The 26,615-nt window shown below is 36.5% G+C and overlaps 1 protein-coding gene across 1 annotated transcript in view; it reads left to right on the top strand.

Moving 5' to 3' along the window:
- The window catches only part of LOC6044185, a 73,672-nt gene that overhangs the window by 42,220 nt on the left and 4,837 nt on the right, over positions 1-26,615 (top strand). The window contains exons 2-3 of the mRNA XM_038256130.1: positions 17,953-18,088; positions 25,647-26,124. Coding sequence (XP_038112058.1) covers positions 17,953-18,088; positions 25,647-26,124 — 614 coding nt within the window. The remainder of the gene's footprint in view (positions 1-17,952; positions 18,089-25,646; positions 26,125-26,615) is intronic.

The following is a 26,615-nucleotide window of genomic DNA, read 5'->3' as shown; positions in this document are numbered from 1 at the left end:
GAACTGTCAAAGCCAAGAAGCGTAAAGTTAAGGTGGTCTCGTGATTTGAATTTCGTTAGTATATTAACAAGTATATTAAAATAACGTAAGTATACTTACATTGACTAATTATACTTGGAGTTTCCTGCCCCTTGGTATGGATTTAAAAAATTGCCGCCGAGATATAAATTTTTGATGTTTTTTTTAATGTTCCCTTTTAAAAAATTTCCCTGATTTTAAAATATCCAAAATACATTTTTTTCGAAAGGGTTAGCAAATTTCACGAAGAATTCATTTTTAACATTGAAAATCAAGCATTAGTTTCTGAGAAATCGGCATTATAAATTGAGTACTGCTTAAGTAATGCTGCGAAAACTGCAACATTATTGTTTCTTTATATTTACGTGGCTGTACCTCAGGAAAAATAAGAAAAATCTTCAATGTTTCTTAGACGATTTTATAAGAAATTCACGGAACTTTTGGACTATTTTTTCAGAGATTGACACTTTTGCATAATTTAATTATTCGAAGATTCGAGTTTCCGAAGAGATTTTTTTCTAAGTCCTTCGAAAAATGGAATCTTGAATGTATTGTTTTAAATCCGATTTTTTTTAATATGAAATCTTGCCACTTATTATCTCGAAAACGTGGCATGCCTTTTCTGATCCCCCAAAACATATAAACAAAAAATGAAATCTGTAATTACGGATTTTAGTAATTCAACTATTAGTAAAAAAAAGTTAAGGTATAGTTTTTTTTCGAATATTTAGAAACCACATTTGTATGAATAACTGTAAAAATTGTATGGATACTTGTATGGTCAAACCAATGATGTTAATGGCCATCTAAAATGTTTTAGTCGAATAAAAATTAAAATGTTCTGAAATTGGCCGATTTCGTGGAGAATTGCTCTGGAGATTTGTAAGAATGAGCCACTAATAGCATAGGAACGACTAAAAATTGTTAAAAAGAATTCAAAAAATAAATAATGTGGTTTCTGAATTTGACAAGATTCGCTTAGTATCATTAACAGTTTTTTTTAAATTAATTCTTTCCTTTTTTCAAAAATCATGCTGGCAGAGAACATTTTCTCACCCGTTTTCATGAATTTTCTCCTGTCCGCGACCACAACAGAACCGTTACCGGTGACGATGCACCGACCGCGGTGACCGTCCAAGATGTGACCCCAGGGAAAGCCTTTCGGGGAAAACAACAACAACATCGTAGTCGTCGACGACGACGAATGGCCTCCCTTCGAGAACGGAACGTATGTGACACACACGGGGTGGTAAATTAATAATTTATGTATTAAGTTGTTTGCCTGTCCTTTTGGAAAACGGGGGAATTAATCTGCGAGACAACCGAGGGAAACGAGAACTCAAATGCAGTTGTGTTTTTGGGATTAGTGCCTGCCGTTGCCAATTATTTCCCTAAAACGTAAAAGTATTGAAAATCTGCGGTTCTTGAAGTGGTCAATCTTCTCCGCTTAATGGCCAATTGTGCTGATTTGTGGGGCAGCATTCCACAATCCCTATTCTGGGGGGGAATTTTCGCTGTCCAATTCGAGCCACTCTGGTTTGGTGGTGTTAAAGTCCCCAAGGCTAGTGTTCAACTCCTTACTCAATGCATCCCATACCGTTGGCCGTACATGCAAAGCTCCCCAGCACGGTGTACCTAAAATCATGAAAATTAAAAACAAATCTCATAAAAGTTAGTGCAAGTATACGTTAGGAATAAAAACCAATCAATTTAAAATGTAATAAAATCATCTTTAAATCCCACCCTGCTTCAACGTGGCTTGGCCAAGTGTCGTGGCACCGGGAGTCCAAAGGGACACATGTGTTTTTGCGGGCAGCCAGTCAGGCGAGATTTCGTTGACAAACGTAAGCGTGTCTAGGATTTTGGCCTGTGGGGGGACACAAACACACACACCGGGAAAATGGGTTGTGCTTGCCTTCATGTGGCATAAATCTTGGCCTGGCGTGGCTGCTGACTGTCCCTCACCCTCCGTCCCGGGTCTCCCCAGTTCCAGTCCAGTCCCGTCCCGGGGGGATTTGTTTGCTACCTTGGAGTTCTCTGCTGTGCTTTAGCTGTTAGGGGGTTTAAAACGGCCAGTTGCAGCTGGTTTTTGTCCCGGAAATGGTTTCGGAAAAGGTAGAATAATTGCTGACGACGGGCTGAATTATGTGACAATGGGAAGTTACATTAGTTTTATTCTTTTTATAAGTACGGATTAAAATAATGGGTGGAAGTAAGTGGCGATTACAGCAAAAAAAAACATTCAAATTAAAGATTCAAAGCAACAGACTCCTTGTTAAAACTGTGAACTACTAATAGATTTTAGACAATCAAAGGAAAACAAAAAAACTAATGATTTCAAAAGCCCAAAAAAAAATCAAAATGTAGTATTAAAGAACAATTCTTTAAAGCTTATCATCATAAGTTTTACTAAAGACACTTTACCATTGTAATGGCATTCGTGTTGTTCTTTAAAGATTGATCTTTTATTTTTGTTGAGATAGTGAGCTTCAAACAAATTATTGCCTTGTCATTTTACATCAGGTAAATGCGTATGTGTCTTAAAAAAAATATATAATTTTACCTTCTTGTGTCATTTAAGTTTAAATAGATAACCAATTGTTTTATTTCAAAGGTCAATATTTAAATTGCCTTGATTTTTTTCAAATTTTCCATCAAAATGAATGGAAAGCAACATTCCAATGAACCACAATTAAAACTTTCCACCTTCCCTTTACTGCGCAATAAATTAAATCGATACAATGTCACGGTTAATTGCGACTAATTTCGTGGTTACTTCCAGATTCATTCGAATGGTCCTCATTCGATTTTTCGCTTCACTGGACTCGACATCACCAAACTTAAGATTTATCCCCTCAATGTTTCGGAACTCTCAGGGGGATCGTGAATTTGGCGAAACTTCTCAAAATTCAGCGTAAATTAACTTTAATTATCCGGCAAGTTCTTTTGAACCCGTCTTTCGAGGAAATTGTTTAAAACGAAAACACAATTATTAGACCGTTTACAGCGAGAAAAAAAGTAAACCAACCAACTCTCGAAATTGCGGTCTGGCCGTGAAATTAGTATTTTACATCGTGGCCCCGTCGTTAAACTTCTTCCCATAGAGGAGAGAGGCCAGCCAGATTAAATCTTCGACACATGAAACGATTTAAAAGTCATAAAGACTGAAAGGTCCAGCTAATTTACGCCGGAAAACCCCGTTTTTTTTTGCGCCGCCTTTCTCCGTTCTAAAAGTCCTTTCCAGGCGCTGCAGGCGGAGAAAATTAAACCCTATTATATTCATAAGCCCCTCTTTCGATACAGAGGAGAATGGATTCTTCAATTTTTTTCGGCCAGGCAATTTTTGCAGATTTGCATGCATCGAGGCTACACCGAGTATCGGATGCAACGACCTTTACCCAAAGTAAGGACCCTTCCCGAAATAGAGGGAGAGCAAAAAGTTGGGTAACCTTTGGCTATCGAAAACTTGAAAATAATTTCAAATCTTTAAAACTGTAAAAAATCATACAAGAATTAGCATAATTCAAACAAACATAAAAAAATGTTAAACTTGAAAAGAATAATTAAAACTAAGTCAAAAGTTCATAAAGTTCCAAATAAATATAAATAAGATAAAAGTAATATAGCGTAATAAAGCGTTCTTTTATTACGTAACGCAAAAAATGTATGTAACAAAATTCCCATACAAAATTTAAAACACGGTCTCCGATTTCCCTTACCCCATCAGCGTTACGTTATAAAAGAACGCTCCCTTAGTTTAAATTTATTTTAATAAAACTGTACAAGAAATCTAAACAATACTTTGCCAAAAATCCAAGTCCAAATTGTTTTCATTGTACATACGACTCTCTGGCTGCCGATCTTCTCGATATCAATATCGCTCCAGCTGTCAATAAAATTTTCAGTTCCTTCAAGAAGATTGCTTTGATTTTGCGTTCTATAATTTGATAACTCCCTCTCTCGACGGTCCCTTTAATATCGACAACGAGAGAGTCCACTGTAATTGTATTTGTTTTTGAAATCTTGAAAATTTCTTAAAATCAAAATTTTAAATAAGTTGCTCATTGTAAAAAAAAGTCTCAACCTGAGCTAAGGAGTAAAAATCTAAAACAAATAAATACGCCAAGGGTTACCAAAACCCTCACCCAACAAAAAAAAAGCAAAATTCACACCATATAAACATTCCACGTCAATGAGGAAGCCGTTAAGGGTGGCGGGCAACACGGGGTAAAACCGGACACGGTCCGAGATAAGTGAGCGTGAAATATTTAAAGTTGGATCATAAAACGGCCCGTGATAGCATCGTCGTTTCGTGGGTGGTCAAAGTCTTCTCCTGCTGCTTCTTCTTTTTCTTCGTTGGGGGTGGAGGCTTAATTAGATTGTGCATTAACTGCAAAAAGTCGAGAACCAGGCCGCCCACGGATAAGGACGATCCTCTGATTCTTGGGATGCTGGCCTGGCGTCCGAGGTTGAGTTAAAAGGCGTGTTAACGGTTGTGTATCTTTTTTTTTGGGTGAAAGGATGGCACAGTGGGTGAACCGGGTTCATTAATTCAATAAAAAAAATATTCATGTGATTTTTGAACCATTTACAGACACTGAATAAAGAGCTTAAGTAATTAAAAAAACTGATGATGAATTTTGAACAGTGTCAAAATCAGTATTCAATTCCGTTGTAAAAACTATTTAATTATGCTATCATTCTCAAAAGACGAAACGGCCTACATTTTTCCGCCAAAAATAACAGAACTGAAAAGTACTTTTTTGCAATTCCGTCGTGAAACCATTTACTTTTCCTGTCATTCTTAAACGACGAAATAGCCTACTTTTTTGTACCAGAAATAACAGAATCGAATAGCAACACTTTTCAAAATAAATGCTGAAAAGTTCTACTTTTCAGCACTGAAATGGGAGCTGAAAAGTTAAACTTTTCAGCACTTGTTTCGAAAAGTAACACTTTTCAACATTTTTTCGATTTAAACGATTTATTGACAAAATACATGAAAATTGGACTTCAAATTTCACTCAATGGGTGTTTTTCGGAATTCAAACTTGATTTTTTCAGCACTCTGCGTATTTATCCAACTCGGTGAACCTCGTTGGATAAATGTACGACTCGTGCTGAAAAAATCCTCTTTTTGCAACTTGTTGCATAAACTACTATTGAGCATCCATTTAAATGCTGTTGAGTTCAACTTTTCAGAACTTGTTTTCGATTTAAATTAAACTTTGAAATAAATTAAATTTTAGCCTAAAAAACATTTTCAAAAAAATTTCTTTGAAAAAGACGAAAAAACAATTTATTAAGAAATCCCAACCCTAAACAATAACAAAAACTAATCTAAACTGGAGTGATAAAAATCAAACAAGTCATATTGAATGGATATCATGGTATCTTGACAGCAAATAACACAGAAGTGAGGAAACAAACATAAAAACCAAATTCAAAGGGCATTTCCGAAACTGCAAAAAAAAATTCCAACTCGTTGCAAAATATTATTTTTTCAGCACTCAAAAAAACTCGCAAATCTCTTTGGGTGTAAGAATCATGCTAAAAAAATATGTTTGTAACTTATTGCATAAAATACTATTTATCTTTGACTCAAATTCTACTAACAACACCCAAACCAATAAAAATCTTTAGATTAGAGAGAGAATTAATAAATTCCTCTGAGGAGAATTGTTTCTTAATAAATTCTAGAGTCCAATAAACATATGAAAGACAATAGTTTATTGGTCCTTTTTAAAAAAAACTCTAGAATTGTTTTTTTCGTCTTTTCAAAGTAAAATTCGAAAATGGTTTTAAGACTAAAATTTAATTTATTTCAAAGTTTAATTCAAATCGAAAACAAGTACTAAAAAGTTGAACTTTACAGCATTTAAATGGATGCTGAAAAGTACTTTCCAGTTCTGTTATTTTTGGCGAATGATGATAGCAAAATAAGATAGTTTTTACAACGGAATTGAATACTGTTTCTGACACTGTTCAAAATTCATCATCAGTTTTTTTTAATTTAAAAAAAATTGAAATATTTTCAAAGTTAAAATTGAGTTTAATTCAAAGTTAAGTTTAAATCGAAAATAAAATTCTAAAACAACTCCTTGAAACTTTACAAATCAGATTTCTCTAGAAAATAAGTACATCGTCCATTCATATAAAAATGTAAGCTTTATAAGACCAAAACTTTAGTTTTTATGTGAATCCATATTTAGTACCAATTTGTTTTTTTTTTTTTTAATTTATATTTATTTTGATTTTCTCTTCCATGTACATTCATTCAGTTAAAATATTATTGAGTGTCCAATCACAATCGATGACTTTTCACCTCAATTTTAAATACTACACCCAAAATTCAGAATCGAGATAATCGTTCTCTCAAAATTTATTGAGGGCTCAGTGCCAAAATCGATAGAATAATGGTACCAACTCACACCATCATAACAAATGAGTTCATTCGTTAGTTGAATCAATAAATCTCCAACAAGTGTCATACATCGACTTCTGACTTCTCCTTGGTCATCAAGCTGTGGTGGCCGAGGCAGCTAAGTCATTGGATTGGTTTGTCAAAGGTCTCTGGTTCGATTCCCGTTGTCGACACTTTTGGTTTTTTGTTTGACGGATGAACTTTTTTTGCAAATGAACCTCGAGAGAATAGTTCTATCGCCCATCTCGAGCTGTGTTCTCTGTGTCCGTGAATGGTACCACTATTCTCTCGACTCGAGACCATCATTCTCTCGGACTAGCGCTGCCAGTTTTTGGGTGTAGCAACTTTCATTTATTCATGAAATTTTGTAGCTTTCGCTATTCAGTGATCTCAAAGTACCAATTTGTTTCAATTCACGCATTGTTGAGTGTATCTGACGATGTGTGCCTGACGGTTTTAAATAAACAAGCACGTTTCCCTAAAGCATATTAAATTCGGCTTCTTAATTGTAAAATGCAAATTTTGAATTTGTCGGCTTTTTTTTCATTTCAGGAATGTTAATAAAACTTCTTAAGAGTACACAGCAACCAAGGAAGTTGTTGTCTTCTTATTCCAAAATTGTTGAACTTACGGACCCAATACTGAAATACTGAGATTATAAAAATGGACAAATGTTGTGGTAAATTTTTATAAAAATAGTAGCTTAGGGGATGAATAAAAAAAATTATCGAAAGTTCCCGTAGTTTTGAAGATACTAAAATGTCTGTAACAAAAATCTAGGTGCAAAAGTTCTGGTTGATGTGCACCGTTAAATTAGCCAAATTCTCAGGCATCTAAAAATGATTCTTTTTGAATTTTAATTTAATAATTTAATTTTTTTGATTTCTTTTTCAGTTCGAAATTTTTAAATCAAACCTAACTTTTGATTTTTTTTATAGCGATTGTTTTTGCCCTAATAAATTATAAACTTGATTTAAAAAATATATTTTTATTGGAAAAGTAGAAAATTTTACAAAAGTGTTTTTTTTTTAACTTTGGAAATAGATCAAATATTGTCCGAGATATCGTCAGTTTAAAACTAAGGGCCAATCAGGTGACTCTGAGAAGAACTTATTTTTCACAAAAATTTGTGAGTTTTCATCTCTGCAATCAGCTGTAAGATCAAAAAAGTCTTCAAAAGAAAATTGATGGATTTTTTTTCAGCTTTTCAAAAGGATGTTTTACAGGTAATATTTTGCTTTGTTAATTATTTTAAAATTGCAAAACAACTATTTATCTAAATTAATTTCTAGAAATGAGCTTAGTCAAACTACCTCTTCGTAGACTTTTAAAGCTTTTACTAAAACGTTTTTTTGAAAATGTTACAAATTTAAAAAGTATATAGCACTCAACAACTTTCACAAAATATCGTATTTTTAAGTTTTAAAATTTTATTAGTTTGTAATATTTTCATTCTTTTAGAGTTTTCGGGCTGAAAAACTATTTTTTACAAAAAACCGTCTGACCACTCGAAGTTTCAATCATTAGGAAACTCAAAAAATTTTAGTCAAATTTTAATGGTTGATTGACAAATGCATTTTCTCACTATTTCAGCACCGCCGTTTTGGTCACAATCTTTGATTTAAAATGACTAAATCACAAGAGAAGATTTTTAGGGTTTGACCCTTAAGTAAGCGCAACGACTTAAATTATGCCAACGATTTTTTTTTCGATTCGATTATCCGAAGTGAACATTTTCATAGGTCCTAATTCCACCTATCAAATTACCTAAAAAATATCGATATTACATGATAATTTTCGTATCTTTCACTTAAAACATTTATCTAGTAAAAATATGAACAAAAATTTACGTCATATGATGTAAATTATAAAAACTATCGTATTTTGAGAAAAAATTAGTAAAATCTCCAATGTTGTGAGAATCCATACAATTCATTTAACCGCGTACCTGTTTTTTTTTATAAAAAAAATAGTCTATACATAAACCACAACTTTGCCGAAGTTACCAAAGCGATCCGAAATCTCATCTCAAGTTTTTAATATATTGACATGCCCACTTTGTATAACAAGCCCGCAAAATTGTAGGGACTCTTGTGAAAAATAAATGATTCAACATGTTTTTTTAGATAGAGAAAAAAGGATTAAAAGAATTGCAAAATGTTAGAGAATTACTCATCTTTTGAGCTACAGCTAAAGACGACCAATTGGCAGTGTTGTCAACTTTAGAATATCAAACAATTTTGTAACACACTTTGTCAGAATTTATCCCACTGTTTAAAAAATCTCGCAACGAAAAGGAAAAACGCGTTAATGAGGGGCAAACTTTTGCGTTTATGTTATTTTCCGCTCACAGCTTCAGGAGCAAGTTGAAACTACAGTTTCAACAGCTCATAAATCGTTACATGTCTGCACGTGCCTCCATTCGCCAGGGAAGACTTCCGCCACTTTTTTTTGCAATCTTATTCAAATGAAATACGAGTTGTCTTTTTTCCAACGAATCACATGCGGTTTCGATAGCTTATGTTGCTCACTTTTGAATATGCCAACGGAAAGCTGCGTGACTTACTCGATTTCGGCACCACATGTAACAACTGCAACAGACGAGACCACACGTGTCCTTACGGGGTGGCTTTTTTGGTCTTTTGCTCGCAACCCCTCCGGGAAAGGCGATAAATTTTCCAACCCCCCAAAAGTCGCATGTCCCGTGGTCATGAGGCGAGAATTGAAAATGATAAATCACGTGTGGCACGGAGACGAAGAACCAAAGGGGGGGAAATAATTGAAAAATCTGCAGGGTGAAAAGAACAAGAGAGATAGAGTTGAAATTTCTCACCCATTATTCGTGCGGTGAGTGGCATCATGAATTGAGTTAATTATATCAAGTTTTATTCGAATGTTGCAACATTTTGAGTCCATTGCATGCAACTACGGCTTCCATAGCTAATTGCAACAAATTGTGTTCAGTCTAATTCTTAACCCTGAAATGTTTTTTTTTTTTCAATTTTTTTTATTATAATAAAAAAATATGTTTTTTCTGATCCAGTTGAGCTGTAGAGGGTTAAGGGTCGTCCAAAAATGATTTCCATAAAATTTTACCCAGCTCAAGTGATCCTCTCTGCAAACAACTGTTGCGGTTATGGTCACGTGGCTCGGCAGCAGCAATTTATGCACTCTTCCGCAGTGTTTTAATTTGAAAGTCCTGCTTCCGCGGTAGACTTGAGTTCTATAGATACAATTCTCACTTTTGGTGAATGTGGAGAGTACTGGTCGGTCTGAAGAGTTCATTTATGGTTTCTCCCCACCTTTGCTGCAAGGATCAACAGTTTCTCGCTTGAGTGGATGATATGGATTCAAGATTGTGCACAGTAAAAACTAAAAATAAGGATGTTATTTTTAAGGAACAAATATGAAAGTGTTCCTGAAACAGTGTATCAACACTTGCAAAATGAAACTTAAAAATTTGGTAAATTAAAACTGTTTTTCACTGTGCAGTTGCAGACAGACAAAAAATTAGACAGGAAATGTACGTAATCATATGGATATTTTCCACTTGAGTATGGATCACGATGATGCAGAGGAATCATCATAAACATGGAAATGATAGCGTGCTTAATTTGTATGCGGTTCTTCTGGGCTGAACTCATCTTTTTGCTGAATTTTATTCAATTTTGATACAAATTGCTTTTCATGGGTTTCTGCGATGCAGTTGATTCTTTGCTGCATTAAACGACGAGAAATAGTGTTCCAAGAATGTATTATAAACAATCTTTCAATCTGTGGTTTTTACGTTGAAGAAGGATTTTTTTGCGTTTCTCAATAAAAAGTATAGCATTGCCTTTTTAATTTTGTGTGGGTATGGAATTACTTTAAGAGTCATGAGTTTGGTCCACAAGAAGTATGTCTTTCCTTATTTTGAAATAAATCACCTCATAAAACAAAAACATTGAATAACAATGGTAAAGTTAATTGCTCGAAGTATAGATCAATGCTAATATAAACCAAATGTAACCTTGAAATTAAAATAAATTAAACACATTTGGACAATTGTCCATACAAAAATTCCATAAACCTCTTGGTTTATGGATCGCCCCAATTTAAAATTAAATCATAATTTTAAGTGAAAAATTAAATCCAGACAAATAATTCAATTTATAAAAAGCAACTTAACATTTGAAAATATCGTTAGTGTGACAATAATAAATGACAATTATGGTAAAAATACTATTTTCTTCGAAGTAAAAAAGGCAAAACCAAGGGTCCTGATTTTCGGTTCACAGATCAGAAATCAGTTAGGTACTCACCACTCTGAACCATTCACTGCACCAGCCGATTCGAGAGAGGGCGAGAGCAAAAGAGAGAGTATTCAGTAGCGATTGGTGTGGAAGTGACAAACGGTAGGAAACGGTCAGGGCAGTTTTGCGGAACAATCAGGACCCTTGGGTAAAACTACACAGCTAAAAAAGTAATCCAGCTGCGTGTAAAAGCCCTGGGTGTAAAATAAATATTGCATTATTTTATGCAATTTTATGTGATTTTACACCCTGAAATATGTAGCCCATCTGTATGGGAAACCTACTTGACCGAAATATCAAGCCTATATATGCGTTTATCCATTCCATTCTTCACCGGTCTGATGACCGAGCGGGCTAAGGCACCAGTCCTTACTGATCGTGCTGGGTTTGAATCCCGTCGGTTGCAACTTTTTTTTGTGTTTGCAAAAATTGTACATGCAGTGTGTAATATTAAATGTTTATTTTGACGAAGGTGATGTGCATGCTTTTGCATGCGATTTTACCATCGGATTTTTTGCTGTGTATTGTATTTTGTTGATCACTTTTAGGCATTGAAAAATATATAGAAAGGAACAACTTCTGATTTTTTCCAGACTTGTGTATTAATTATGTCAAAATTTAGTCGAGTGTGACATGTGTGACTTCCACAATTTTGTCGAAGGATGCACAGCAATCCGAGTTGATCCTAAAAAGTTATTATCGATTCAAACAAAACATTGTTGCATGAAAAATTACCAATTTTAATGTTCTAAAGCGACTCTTTAACCTTGACAGCAATAAAACAAATAGTTCGACCCATTATGGCACGAATACTTAATAATTATTATATATTTGAATATATATGTGTCCTCAAAAGTGTTTTTTTTTTCTCACCCTGCTGCCCTTAAATGTATAGTTGTCTCATGTGAAACTTTGTTTTTTTTTAATTTTGTTCATTTTATCATATTTCTACTAAATATTATCATGAATTTGCAATGCTAATAGAATTATCGCATAAATGTCTCATTCCATACAATATTAAAAAATGAGACGGGTATGGCAAGTGTGCTTTAATGAAACTAAGATTGGACCTAAACTTCTGATGCGTTTTTTTCTAACTTGCTTAAAACTGCACTTGGGACAAATATGCAATTATAAAGTAAAAACAATTATAAACATATAGTTTCATTTTAAGAAAATTTAAAATTATTGGACTCATACAAAATTATACGATTTAAACCTTAAATACTTTCTTTTAAAATTGCGATTTTTACTGGACAATTGTGAACTTTGTAAAAAAATCATAAAACGAAATTAAAACTTTATTTTTTGTTTGTACGGGCATTTGCTGATTGACTTTTGAAATTATGTTGTAATTCTGGATCATTTTTTTTTTGGGTTTCTATGTTAGGATAATTTTGCGATTCAAGTGACAATTCCTTATAAAAAATATCATTTGTAGCGTGACTGTACACGTGACTTTGCGCGTGACTGTACACTACAACATTTAAGAGGCAGTATTTGTAGATTTTGCTCGGTTTGTTCTATAAGTCGTATCGAGGTGCTCCGATTTGGATGAAACTTTCAGCGTTCGTTTGTCTATACATGAGATGAACTCATGCCAAATATGAGCCCTCCACGACAAACGGAAGTGGGGTAAAACGGGCATTGATATTTGAGGTCCAAAAAACATGAAAATTCCTAAAATTGCTCCCATTTGCGTAAAACTTGATCAATTCTAATTCTCTAAGATGCTTTCGAAAGAACTTGACTTTTTCTCTTAGCTTTTGCAAACTACTGTTAAAAATTGATAATTTTTAAACCCCAATATCTTTTTGCAACAGCCTCCAACACCCATACTCCCATAAGTCTGTAACGTTGCGTGTGCGTTCCAACCCCAACTCCAGTAGCTTTTGCACCGTGGTGCAGCGCCACTTCCAAAATTAGGAAGACTACTGGAGCACTTTCTATGGCCCGGCAGAGGCTCAATTCCCAGGGCAGGTTAAGGAGAAGCTCAAACACAAAGCTCACTGTGACACTCCCAAATGGCAAATCCAACGACTAACGAACCAAAATCTAACTATTGATTAATTGAGACCAAATTGATAACGACCATAGAACGTTTGCGAATAAAAAGTTAATAACGAGTTGAGCGCTTAATGAACGGACCGTCAACCTCCATTGAGCAAAGTTTTATTAAGGTTCCATTACAGGTGAACGATTCTACCTGAGTTCTGACGAGCGAATACACTCGGTACCAAGATCTTTGTTGACGTCAACGTTCTAATCTGCTCTTGCTCTTTTCCTACAGACTACGTCTTAATACTAATCTGACCTTCACGCCTCGTCCGGCGAGTGCTGCGGGAGGTTCGGCTGGCTCACGTGCTGTTGCTGGAGGTTTTGGAGGCCGCACGTGGCTTCAGGAACTGTTGATTCTACCGGGCGACGATCGCGTTGTTCGCGCACCACTTGCAGGAACCCGAGCGGACCTCGCTGGCGGGTTGGATCGAATGCGGTCCAAGCTGGACGAGCCACTGATGGAAATGCTTCACCGGATCAATTGCGGAAGCCGCACGTGGCTGATGCCGATCGCCTTCGCTTGAGCTGGTCGCGTGGTCGGCGCCTAAAAACATCAGCGTCCCGCGCACGGGGCGGATCGATTGGCCGTACCAGGAAGTTCGAGGATGGTTGGGCGACGAGGTGCGGTTCCGGGGATCTTGCTCGCAGGCCGCGCGGTTCGTTCTGGGCGAACGCCCGATGTGCACTTTGTCACGTGTCTTCACTTGAATTTTTGACCACAACCCACCGCTCTGCGTCCACTGTGCGTAATCCACGCGTGCTCACCAATGCGGCCAGTGGTTAGTGTCTCGGCTCGCGCCGCCGTGCCGCTCACTCGCTGATGATGGCGACGCGGATGTGACGTGCGATGATTTCCACGTTGCATGCAACTCGTCGAACAGTTTCAGACCCCTAATGCGGCAAAAGGGTTCGTGTCGAGGGGTTCGCGGATGAACTGTTCCACAGTCCAGTCACTCACGTTTGGCCACGCCCAGGATGACGGAGGGGCGTTTACAGGTGTCCACGGACCTTAGCGACTTCCGGGAGGGTGCGCGAAGTCGAAGGCGCTCCCAAGGAGACGTGCAGGGTGCGCCGAGCAGTTCCGGTGTGCCAGGGTGATGGAGAGTCGATCGGAGAACCTCGTAGCGGACGGTTCCTTCCTGGAGGGTTTTTGGGACCCTAGATTTTGACCCACGGCAAACTGTGGGTGCTGTTTACCGCGGCGAAATACATTTTAGCTTCGAGTTCACAAGGTTACAAAGTTTCAGCATCTTCTTACCTGACTCAATCCGAACTAACTCTCTAACGCCTAATTTAACCGGTGTAAGTTGAACGTCGTACCGGGTTAGCCAATCTGTACAAACATTCTGGCTAATTAGATGTGGTTTTCAACTAAATTTAGCGAAGTTTTACCTGTTGACGTAATGGCTGACTCTCCTAGGCGTCACGTGTTCTTTCTCACCACTTGCACTTGAACTGACTTCGTGGACGGTCCGAACAGAAATGCTCGATAGGGAAAGGGAATGTACATGGGAACCCGTGCAAAGTATCCGCCTCAACTACTACACCGTTGAACGTTATACGTCCGTATATCCCCTCAATTTCAACCAATCACCAGTTGCCAGATGGTCCATAAGCATTGGTTAGTCCACCGTATTTACAAATACAGAGAGCCCAGCCCAATACCTCCAAGTTGTTCGACGTGCCATTTGAGTGTACCACCCTGAGTATTTCATGGAACTCCAGCGAGGGATGGGTCAAGAGCCTCTCACAGTAGTGACGCCTTCCACAACTAGCGGCGCTGTTGCTGCTAAAGGGAGGCTAAAGAACGCACCACACTTAGGGTGATTCATGATCGTTACAAGTCAAGTCAAAGATAGGTAATTGGACTATGAGCCTACGGTATTAACTTTTTAGCCAATCGCAGTTTTTCTCATAGTTTTTTGGATTTTTCTATAACCAACTTCTTACAGCGTAAACTTTTGCCTTGAAGCCCAAGGCAATAGTTTTTTTTATAAATTCGGATTCCTCGGGAAATTTACATAAGTTTGAAGTTAACCCTCTACAACCTAACCCCGCCTTTAGACGGGCTTCGATCTAAAAAATCGCCAAAAATCAATTTTCCAACCGATTTTTGATCTTTAAAATGCATTGGAAAGAAGAACTCTTAAAATTTTAGAAAATTTCAGGGTTGGAAGTTAAACTTGTTTTATGTGACTTTGCCAATGTTTTTAAAAATGTCATTTTTTTAGGGGTCAACTTTGGCAGTGTTTTTTACCAACATTTCCTATATTTTCAGTAAAAAGAAGTATGCAGTAATTTTTGTAGTGTCCCAGACTATGCCTCTACGCATTTTTTTGCAATTTGAATGATGATGGCGCGATTCTATAGCAGAAAATGTGAAAAACATGCAAAAAATTGAAAAAGTGACTGTAAAACCATGAAAAAATTAGATAGGCGAAATGTAATTATATTAGGTGGTAGAGTAGGCCAAATACTACCAAAAGCATACATAAACTAAACAAGATAAATGCAAATCAAAATACTAAAAATGAAACAAAAAAACATAAAACAAGAAAAGTAAAGTTTTTCGTAGAACAAAAGTTGCTCAAAATGACCTCCTGAACACGGGAAAAATAAATATTTTCGAAAAAAAAATTTGGGCGGTAGAGGGTTAATGAGTTAATAATTACATTCTAATCTGTTTTCAGTAGAATTTTGAAAACAAAAATCCCTGATTTTTTATACGCTTGCAATTTTTTTTATTCTTCAGCCTTGGACTCTCGTTTTATAAATTCCTCTTATAAATGGTGCAAAAAATTGAACTGAAATCTTGATAGTCACAAAGTTGTAAAATGCTATTTTTGCTGTATTTTTTTCAAAAAGAAATTTTAATGCTAACGACAACATTAACAGAGTATTGCAACCTTGAAAAAAAACCATTCACAATCTTTTTGAACGTTGTCATCATAACGAATTCCACCCCCAAGTTCTAAGCCAATACAGAGTTCAAACCCCACAGCCAAAAAAAGTTGAATCTGTCGGTGACATTTACATCAGCCTCGCTTGAGACACAATCATCGTAAATCACCCAAGTTGCGAAAATAATTATCCACGAAATTTACTGTCTCAAAGCATCACAAGAAGCTGGACAAAAAAAAACTTGCCCCACGATATACTCCCTGGTGGGAAAGAAAAACACCGAAAATCAGGACGACGGCAAAGCGGTCCACCGAGATCCGGCCCCCAAATCGAATATTCGGAAAAAGTTGCATTGCACAACATAAAAATCAGACCATCACAAAGGAAAAGACAGAGCTATAGGGGAAAAAAGTCTGAGGAAATCAACCGAAACCACCCACCCCGGTGTTGAACTGTTGAACGCGGTGAACCTTGCCACGTGGTGGCCACAAGTCAAGCGGTTCCTCGCAAGTGTTTTTGTGGCCGATTTTCTTGGGACAAAAATTCGCATTCCCAGGACAGTATTCGTGGTCGTCATTGATTATCCGCATCATTCCTCTGGGAGGGATTCAGAATAAGAAAACGACCCACCTTGGCCTCGAAAGAGTCTGTACTAGAGGTGGGAATTGCAGAAATGCTGATGTAGGTAGCACCAGAATCTAGAGGTCCCAAGAGGGTTAAGAATTTTGTCTTCTCTTTTTGTTTTTTTTTTCTGTTGTGCCGAAGGTAGTAATCATTGATTCAAGAAAGGGTTGATCTTGGCCTTTCTCAAATTAACGCTGTACATTAATGTAAATTAACACTGAATGCCGGGTCCGGTGGCGCAGTGGTTAGCGTGGTAGCCTCTGAACCCCAGTATGGCCTGGGTTCAATCCCAGACGGACCCGGTGGCATTTTTCGAGACGAGATTTGCCTGATCACGCCTTCTATCGGATGGGGAAGTAAAACGTCGGTCCATTAGCGTAAAAGAGGTTTTGAGTGACTCACCACACATAACCTTCGGACGCCTAGAAATGAGTAGAAACTTGCAACAGAGCCCACAAAAGACCCGGGGGTCGTTAAAGTGGATTGCTTTGCTTTTTTTTTGTTTAATTTAATCACGATGAGACTTTCACTCTACTCTACTCTACTCTACTCTACTCTACTTTACTCTACTCTACTCTACTCTACTCTACTCTACTCTACTCTACTCTACTCTACTCTACTCTACTCTACTCTACTCTACTCTACTCTACTCTACTCTACTCTACTCTACTCTACTCTACTCTACTCCACTCCACTCTACTCTACTCCACTCTACTCCACTCTACCTACTCTACTCCACTCCACTCTACTCCACTCTACTCCACTCCACTCCACCTACTCCACTCACTCCACTCTACTCCACCTACCTACTCCACTCTACTCCACCACTCCACTCTACTCTACTCCACTCTACTCCACTCACTCTACTCTACTCTACTCTACTCTACTCTACTCTACTCTACTCTACTCTACTCTACTCTACTCTACTCTACTCTACTCTACTCTACTCTACTCTACTCTACTCTACTCTACTCTACTCTAGAGTATTTGTTGTTTTTGCGCTCACTATTTTGCAATTAAAATGTTTTTACGAAAACATTGGAATAATTTATGAGTTCATAACGCACCTTGTTTTCACGCCTCCACCACCATTATGAAAACAATTTAAAAGTGGTTAAATTAAAAATATCTTTGTTTACCAAGAAACTGCTGAAGAAAGTGTGTGCGCCAAAGGAAATGAACCCTCGCAGTAGACTTTTCTTCCCCCACAATCATTAAGATCATCCTCCAGAGACATAGTAGAAAAAGATTCCGCAGGACTCTTGACTCCGTAATGTGGCGCTCGAGAGGGACACTCTTCGTCACATTTCCATTCGCGCCCACCGCCACCGTTTGGTCGGTGTCCACTTGTCCACATCCCAATCCCACTCGTGGGGGGTGATGCCGCGAGAAAAAAAAAATAGTTTCCCCGGGAGCTGCTTCAATTATTTTAATTTTTAATTTGAAAAGTTTCGCCTCCTCTTCATTCGCGGAGCACTTTGAGTGGTATCCCCAACAACGAGACCATCGGCTAGCAATAATTATTATTCGATCTGGAACTGTGAACCGCTTATTTTTGTTCCAGCTTTGCTTCAATAGGTTTGACAGCGTGATTTATTCGGAGTTTTTTTTTTCTCTCTCTCTCTTTATTTACAGTGAATTTGGCGAAAATTAAAGCGGAAAACTGTGGCCAAGAGGAGCTGGCACGATGTGCGAGGCCGTTTCAGGTGCTTCAGTCCTCCACGGATCTGTCGATAGCGACCAAGAAGGAAGAGCTGGACAAAATATGCCCGTAAGTTTGAATAATTATTAGTAGTTAATTGAAATAAATCTTATAAAAGACAACACCAAGCGAAACATACTTGAGGCTACCGTGGAGTTTGTGTGTGTTTTGATAACATTACTATATTTACACAATAAGTGTTCAGCTGTGGCTCTTCAGCTTTAGTTTGCTCTTCGTGATTTGAACACTGTTCATTTTTATAACTTTAAAAGTTTATGATTTATCATTTTTGTAACACTAGGAACAATGAGAAAAAAATGTCAAGAAAACATAACCAAACCTAAAACTAACTTGAGCTTACAAGAAACTAAACCAATCCTTGAATCAAGGGGTATTCAGAAATAGCACAATTTTCCCTGAATTTCAAAAATTTCTCTTAAATCTTCTGATCCAACATTTTTACTTCTGCTAATTCATGAACCTCACTTGATCTTGTCCAGCCAGGAACATTCAAATCCATTTTGAGTACCTTGTTTTGGACACGTTGGAGCTTCAATTTATAAGTTCTAGCGCAACACTCCCAAACAGGTACTGCATACTCAATAACGGGGTAAATTATTTGTTTGTATACTGCTAACCCAGCATCAATGTTGAATAATCCAGAAGCAATCCCATTCAGAAAAACCCTGCACAATCTCTCCGAATGATACCTTTTGCTAGATAATTTTAGGTATCAAACCATCATGCCAAACACTCAATCAAGTTGCAAACATTTATTGAAAATATTGGCTAGATGTTGAAAGAATTGATCCATTTTTTTTTCAATGCTAGATTTGGTTTTATCCAGAAATCTCTTATATTTTTGAAAATCTTCGAGCTTTTTTGTTCACAAATTTTTTTTTGTTCTCGTCAAATCTTTTATTTTTTGCACATCAGCAAAATTGTTTAAAATTTCAGTTTACAGATCCGAAAATGTCTAGCGCTTTTAATATTTTAAATTTAATTTTGTTTATTTCTAAATGGCTTTGGAAAAAATATCATATTAAATTATTTTTCATCAAACACCAAAATCTCAAATCAGGATAAATGTAACGAATTAAGACAGCTATTTGAGCCATTTAATGTGCATAATGTATGAATGACTTCGGTTAAAACCGAAAAGGAACAAAACAATTAGTACACCGATTTGACGATTTCCAAATTTATTTCTCTAAAATCTCCTGTACCTATTTAGACTGCAGTCCCAATTTTCCCCAGTTTGTGGTACTTAAAGATTAAACTTAAAGATAATTTGTTAATTATGTTTCATTCAATATATAATCATCTGTAATTTTACATTGAATGGTATCATTTTATTTGTTGTTGCTTCTGTATATATTTTCGAAGAAATTTGTCAAACTTTTCTAGTCATGTCCAACAAAAAAAAATATATAGAATAATTATATTTATACAATACTTTAAAAAAGTAAAGTAAGTTTTAAAAGATTTTTTGAATTTGACCCACATTGGATCAAAAAAAAGTTATTCATTTAAAATCCGAAGCACAACAGAAAAACAACCAAAATCCATTTATAATTTTATTTAGGCAATCCTGGTTTAGATTGAAGTATAGATTAGGGTTTGTTCAAATGTTACGTTCAGAGATTTTCGGGATTTCAAACCCCCTGTCTCTGTCGCGCACTTTTCCTATACCTTTAACATGGGCTAGCTGCCACAAACCTCGGACCCCTACCATGGACGTAATTTTTGAACGAGCCCATTATCACGATTTATATTATTAAGCTAATTCTATTAATTTGGGCTTGAAAATCATAACAAATATAAGGAAAACATAGATTTTATGAGTGTTTCCAAAATTTTACGGTATCCCGGGAATTCCCGGAATTTAAAAAAATATTTTTTCTGATTCTCGGTTAACTTAAAACCCGGGAAAATTGTACGCCCTAACCCTATCAAAAGTTATAAGCCCTTGTGGTGTTGTATTAATACACTTTGTGGAGGCCGAATAGCAGATAATTAAAAAAAACGTTACGCGGTTCAAATTACCTTTCCAACGAGCCCGAATAACTGAAGATCTAACAACCCTATGAAATTCAATGAGTAATAAATTTGTTTTATGTGTCTTCCTTGATCAGGTGGATTAAGTAATGTTTTTCATTTAAATGTTAAAAACATGGCAGGTTATTTCAATTATTATATTTAATGATATTTAATACAACTTTTTTTTATATTTTTTGAGGAAGTTTTTAATAAGCGAGATCAAAATTTAGGAAAATAAAAACTTTATTTGAATAAAAAAATAACGTCCCCAAAAGCATCAAAAACTAAATTATAGTTTTCATTAGAAAAAAATTCTAGAAATGAGTCAAAAGGGTGTAGTTTGGAAAAAAAAAAGTTGTCCAAATTCAGTGAGCACAGCACTTTTTCAGTTCCTTTTGGGGTCCTAAACAACTCCCCAAAATTTAGGACCGATTGGTTTAGTCCTCACTTTGCGCAAAGCGATTCAATTTTACATATAAATTTGCATGGAGAAAAATTTTTTTTTTTTGGATTTTGATATTTATCAAATCCACGTTTCATGCTATACCAAAACCGGATTCATATTCGGATGCTCTGTAATGTCCTCTACAACTTTCCTGAAGAGAGTATGGTGCTAGCTTGCCCCAAAACAAAAGATATACAGTGAGTTCAAAGCTCGTCTAAAACGTGTTTTTTGCTCAAAAATCACGTTTTAGACGAGTTTTGAGGACGCTTTATCTACTATCAGGAGCAAGTTAGCGCCATACTCTCTTCGGCAAAGTTGTAGAGCACATTCCAGAGCATTCGAATATGAGTCCGGTTTGGTATAGCATAAAACGTGGATTTGATAAACATCAATATCCAAAAAAATATTTTCCCCACACAAATTTATATGGAATGAATCGCTTTGAGCAATGTGAGGACTAAACCAATCGGTCCCAAACTTTGGGGAGTTATGAAGTAAATTCAATTAAATCCGGATCACAGCAACTGCACAGAAAGTTTAACTCCATGTTGCGATTTGACAGCTCGATATGTTGGTTACAGAAAATTAGTTTCTAGTTAGGCTTTAACGTGAAGACTTCCATCATTGTCATGATTTTTCGTTCAAAGATATAAATTTTGCGTCGCTTTCAACATTTTGACAAAATTCCTTCAACAAGTTGTTTAAAATAGTGCCCTATACATGCTGATTCCTTTTGGTAACGATTACCCCATTTCTTGTAAGGTTATGGGAATCGTCGTTGCCAACGAAACTATTGGCACTACGCCCCCCGGGGCATGGCCTTCCTCTAACGTGGGATTTCTGCTCCAGCGCCTCTGACGAGACAGGAGAAACCGGGACCGACGTTTTACTTCACCATCCGATAGAAGCTCAGTGGATAAGGCGGGAATCGAACCCGCGTCTCATAGCATCATCGGGATCGGCAGCCGAAGCCGCTACCCCTGCGCCACGAGACCCGTCGTTGCCAACTAGGACGTTAATGACTGTGCCACAAAATTGTATAAATTTTGAAACACAATTGATTTAGGTCAAAAATTCTTTCAGTGGCTTCAAGAAGGCAACAATCGGCACATGTTTATTCCTTTTGGTGCTGAAATTCGTTAAATTGAATTAAATACAGAATATTTTTGATTCGATTTTGATATTACACCCTAATGAGTCAAATAGCCTTCATCATCATATCATAACTTCTTAGACCACCCTGTTTAAACGATGGATTGTGATGGATTTGTCATCGTGGAAATGCAGATAAAAAAAAATAGTATTTTCGAGAGGTAGATTGTTTTTCATTGATTCATTTCAAACAAGTTTATTTTGATAGAATATTGTGAATTATCGGAGATTTATTTTTTCATAGCGAACTGTTTGATACTCAAATTTATATCTACTTTTTTAATATTCGAAGGTCTTGTTGAGCAATTTTTGTTTAACAAAAAACTTGACTTTTCTACAACTTTTTTCAGTAATTTAAATTTTTTATTGTCTTCCTATAAAATTTATTAATTTCCTGTCATCCTGTCAAGTTACAAAAAAATAGACCACCAAGCCCAGAGCAAAACAAGCTCGTCTGCAGGCGGAGATAAGTTATTGATACTTAAAGTCCATGAGCTCGATTGAACAAATGTTATCGAGATTAAATCAGAAAAGAAGAACATATTTTAAAAGCTTAATTTCTAATTAAGCTTTCTAAAAAGTGTCGATTAAAAATGGGTTTAAAATGTCAAAATACAAATAGTTTAGCTATTGAAAAATAAAAATTATGAAAATATTGAGAAGATAATATTTGACTTTCAAGGAAGCCTTGAAATTTGATGTACACCGTGAAATGCCGCGAAACTCAAAATAATCTATTGTCGAATTTCCTTTGAGTATATTTCAACTTTGATTTTTAAATTCAAACACTTCACATGAAAGGCGTCATCCATTCTGAAAAGTCATTCTGTAAATATAGCTTTAAGAGTTTTATGTTTGATTAACTTTACTCATAAATCAAACATTATTCAAGGCTTTAAGAAACAGAGTTATTGATGTCGGATTTAATATTCTGCAAAAAACTGTGATGTTGATTTCTACCACTACAACATTGAACAAAATAAAAAAATCCAAACGCAACCTGTAAAAATTTAAAACTTTCTCGATTCCATATCATGCTAAAATTGCACAAAAAAAACAAAATAGTGGGAGGGGGGGTCCAACAAAACGTGACGTACCTTTCGAGGGGGGGGGGGGGTTCAAGACCCAGCGTGACAAAGTGTGACTTAGGGGGGAGGGGGGGTTAATTTTGGCCGATTTTAGAGTGACATACTTTATGGATGACGCCAAATTAAATTGGATTTTTAGAAGCAGTGGTAAAAAAAGCATCGCAAATTTTAATAATTGCAGATAATTTGTTGTGAACTTCTAGTTTAAATAGATAGTTTGTATAGAATAACGTCATTCAAAGCTTCAATGAAACAAAACACAAAACAGCCTATTTTGCTATGAATATATTATTTTAAACGACGAGCAAATTGCATATGACGTCAAGAAATCAAAATAGGTATAGCAAATTAAGTTTTTTTGTGATAAAAAAATATGCCTGGGTAATTCTCTACCAACTCACACGAAATCGGGAAATGTTGCCCCGACCCCTCTTCGATTTGCGTGAAACTTTGTCCTAAGGGGTAACTTTTGTCCCTGATCACGAATCCGAGGTCCGTTTTTTTATATCTCGTGACGGAGGGGCGGTACGACCCCTTCCATTTTTGAACATGCGAAAAAAGAGATGTTTTTAAATAATTTGCAGCCTGAAACGGTGATGAGATAGAAATTTGGTGTCAAACGGACTTTTATGTAAAATTAGACGCCCGATTTGATGGCGTACTCAGAATTCCGAAAAAACGAATTTTTCATCGAAAAAAACACTAAAAAAGTTTTTATAATTCTCCCATTTTCCGTTACTAGACTGTAATTTTTTTTGGAACATGTAATTTTATGGGAAATTTAATGTACTTTTCGAATCTACATTGTCCCAGATGGGTCATTTTTTCATTTAGAACAAAATTTTTCATTTTAAAATTTCGTGTTTTTTCTAACTTTGCAGGGTTATTTTTAAGAGTGTAACAATGTTTTACAAAGTTGTAGAGCAGACAATTACAAAAATTGAAATATATAGACATAAGGGGTTTGCTTATAAACATCACGAGTTATCGCGATTTTACGAAAAAAGTTTTGAAAAAGTTGGTCGTCATCGATCATGACCGTTCATGGTCACCCGCGACAGACACGGGCGACGAAACAAAGAGAAACGCAAAAAATAACTTTTTCAGAATTTTTTTTCATAAAATTGCGATAACTCGTGATGTTTGTAAACAAACCCCTTATGTCTATATATTATTTTTTTTGTAATTGTCTGCTCTATAACTTTGTAGAACATTGTTACACTCTAAAAAATAACCCTGCAAAGTAGAAATAACACGAAATTTTAAAATGAAAATTTTTGTTCTAAATGAAAAAATGACCCTTCTGGGTCAATGTAGATTCGAAAAGTACATTAAATTTCCCATAAAATGACATGTTCCAAAATTTTATACAGTCGAGTAACGGAAAATGTGAGAATTTTTAAAACTTTTTTAGTGTTTTTTTCGATGAAAAATACGTTTTTCCGGAATTCTGAGTACGCCATCAAATCGGGCATCTAATTTTTCATAAAAGTCCCTTTGACACCAAATTTCTATCTCATCACCGTTTCAGGCTGCAAATTATTCAAAAACACCTCTTTTTTCGCATGTTCAAAAATGGAAGGGGACGTACCGCCCCTCCGTCACGAGATATCAAAAAACGGACCTAGGATTCGTGATCAGGGACAAAAGTTACCCCTTAGGACAAAGTTTCACTCAAATCGAAGAGGGGTCGGGGCAACTGCTGTGTGAGTTGGCGGAGAATTATCCGCCTATAAAAATAATGCAACGCTTATAATTATTATAAACAAATTGATTGTAAACAAAAGTCGTTGTTGTGAATCTTTTTGTGTGCAATGTTACAGGGATTGAACGAAACATTAAAAAGAAATTCCTTTAGTTCACATACTGAAATGTATGTCACTAATTTCTCGGTGTGGCCGATTTTGATTTAAGAGTTTTTATGAGGGAAAAAAAATCTTAAATTTATAAAAACTTTAAGATAGACACAGACACGCACGCATTGGTTTTAGTATGTTATCAAATCGTAATTTGAAAATAATTATTAATAAATATCAAACATCCTCAGCAAACAGGCTGCTTAACTGACAAACAATTCTTATTTATGTCAACGCAATAAATCCCACCTCCGGCGCTAATCGCTGCGCAAAATCTCGCCAAATCCTTGCTAACAAAATGCTAGCACGTGGCCCGGGAACATACTTTTTAATCCTCTTATAAACATCACTGCACTGCAAAATTCAAAGCCACTTCCTGCTCCTGATGCTCTGGAAACAAAGTCATTTTTGTCATTTTACTTAAAAGCGTGTTATTATTTATTCCGACAAACTTTTTAATAGTTGCACCAACCAACCTCAACAGGGCAAACAAGCGATTATAGCCGTCACGTTAGAGCATAAACATAATTCCTTGCCTTAATCATTTGGAAAAAGGCGAAAAATGAGTTTCGTCCTTGCCACAACGGCTCTCACTTCCGGACCCGGACATTATGTGTGTTCATAAATCTCCCAAACGTGACGATGAAGCCCGGTTTGGCCTGGCTGGTGGTGGACACTATTTTTTCCTAACTTTTTGTAGTCCTCTGTTCTGCCCGGCCATCGAAGGGTGGTGGTGAGGCAAAAGCCCCTCACTTGCATAAGAAGTAGTTTTTAATGTTTCAATTTATTTCTTGAGATGGTGCGATTTCTGGGATGGGGTAAGTTGTGCTGTTAGTTAAATAAAAGTTTACTGTTCTCTTTGGAGAATAAAATAACAAATGTATTTGAAAAATCTGGTTGCTCTACGATTTTGTAGAACATGAATATTTCCCGAATATAATAGTTAAAAAAAACAAATTTTGAAAATTACTTTGGCATAGTCAATTTCTGCTAGTTGAACACTATTCCTACTAATTTCCCCATTTTTTCATTTCTCCTCCCCCCAGTGACCTAACAACCGGCCTGCAGTGCATCCGCAGCTACACCCGCCGTTGCATGACCCTGGAGCAGCGGGATCGTTTCAACAAGCTCTACAATGGCACCCATCAATTCGTGCGCGATCTGTGCCGAGAAGGGCCCTACCAAAATGAGTTCCTTTCGCACGCCCCATGCCTGCAGCGGGTCAAGCCCGACTACGAGGTCTGTGGCCGGAAGTACCACAACACGGTTTCGGTCATCACTCAGCAGCAGCACCATCATGAACATCACCAGGCCCGACACGAGAGACATCACCAGCAGCAGCAGCAGCTTCAGAACCATCACACGACCGACGGTCGGAACGCCGAAGAAGACGTCCGGACGGTGTGCTGCTCGTTTATAGAGTATCTGGACTGCTCGGAGGGGGCGGCCAAGAAGACCTGCGGAACGGACACGGCCCGGTTCACGCGGGGCTTCCTGGACAAGATGTCGTCGACGCTGATAACGGTGAGTAGTTTTGGAGAGTTCATACAGTTATCTACGGGCGCATGTATTGCGTGTGCATTAGTGTGGCTCACGGATATATGAAAAAGACAAAAGTGTTCAATTTCGAACGCCTCGACCGGAATTTTGTAGCATTATAGCCCCAGAAGCTAGCCTGAAATTTACCCTGATACCCATATTGAAAAAACTGAAATTTTGAAAAGTTTTACAAAAATACGTAGTTTTGTAAATTTTTTGAGTATTTTCAAAAAAATATTGTAATTACATTCGAAATGTATGAAAAAAACCCGATCGTTTGATACCCACATTGTAAAAACGGAATTTTTGAGTATTTTATTCGAAAATACGTAAATTTGTGAAAATTTTGAGTATTTTCTAAAAATGTTGTTATTACATTCGAAATGTATGAAAAAATCCCTATCGTTTAATACCCATATTGTACCAATTTAAATTTTGACAATTTGCCAAACTCGCAAACAAAGCAAAATTTGAAA

Source organism: Culex quinquefasciatus, chromosome 2 (genome assembly GCF_015732765.1).
Source record: "Culex quinquefasciatus strain JHB chromosome 2, VPISU_Cqui_1.0_pri_paternal, whole genome shotgun sequence".
Taxonomy (NCBI): Eukaryota; Metazoa; Arthropoda; class Insecta; order Diptera; family Culicidae; genus Culex; species Culex quinquefasciatus.
Note: the sequence above shows the minus strand (reverse complement) of the source record. Positions and strands in the feature narration are given on the sequence as shown.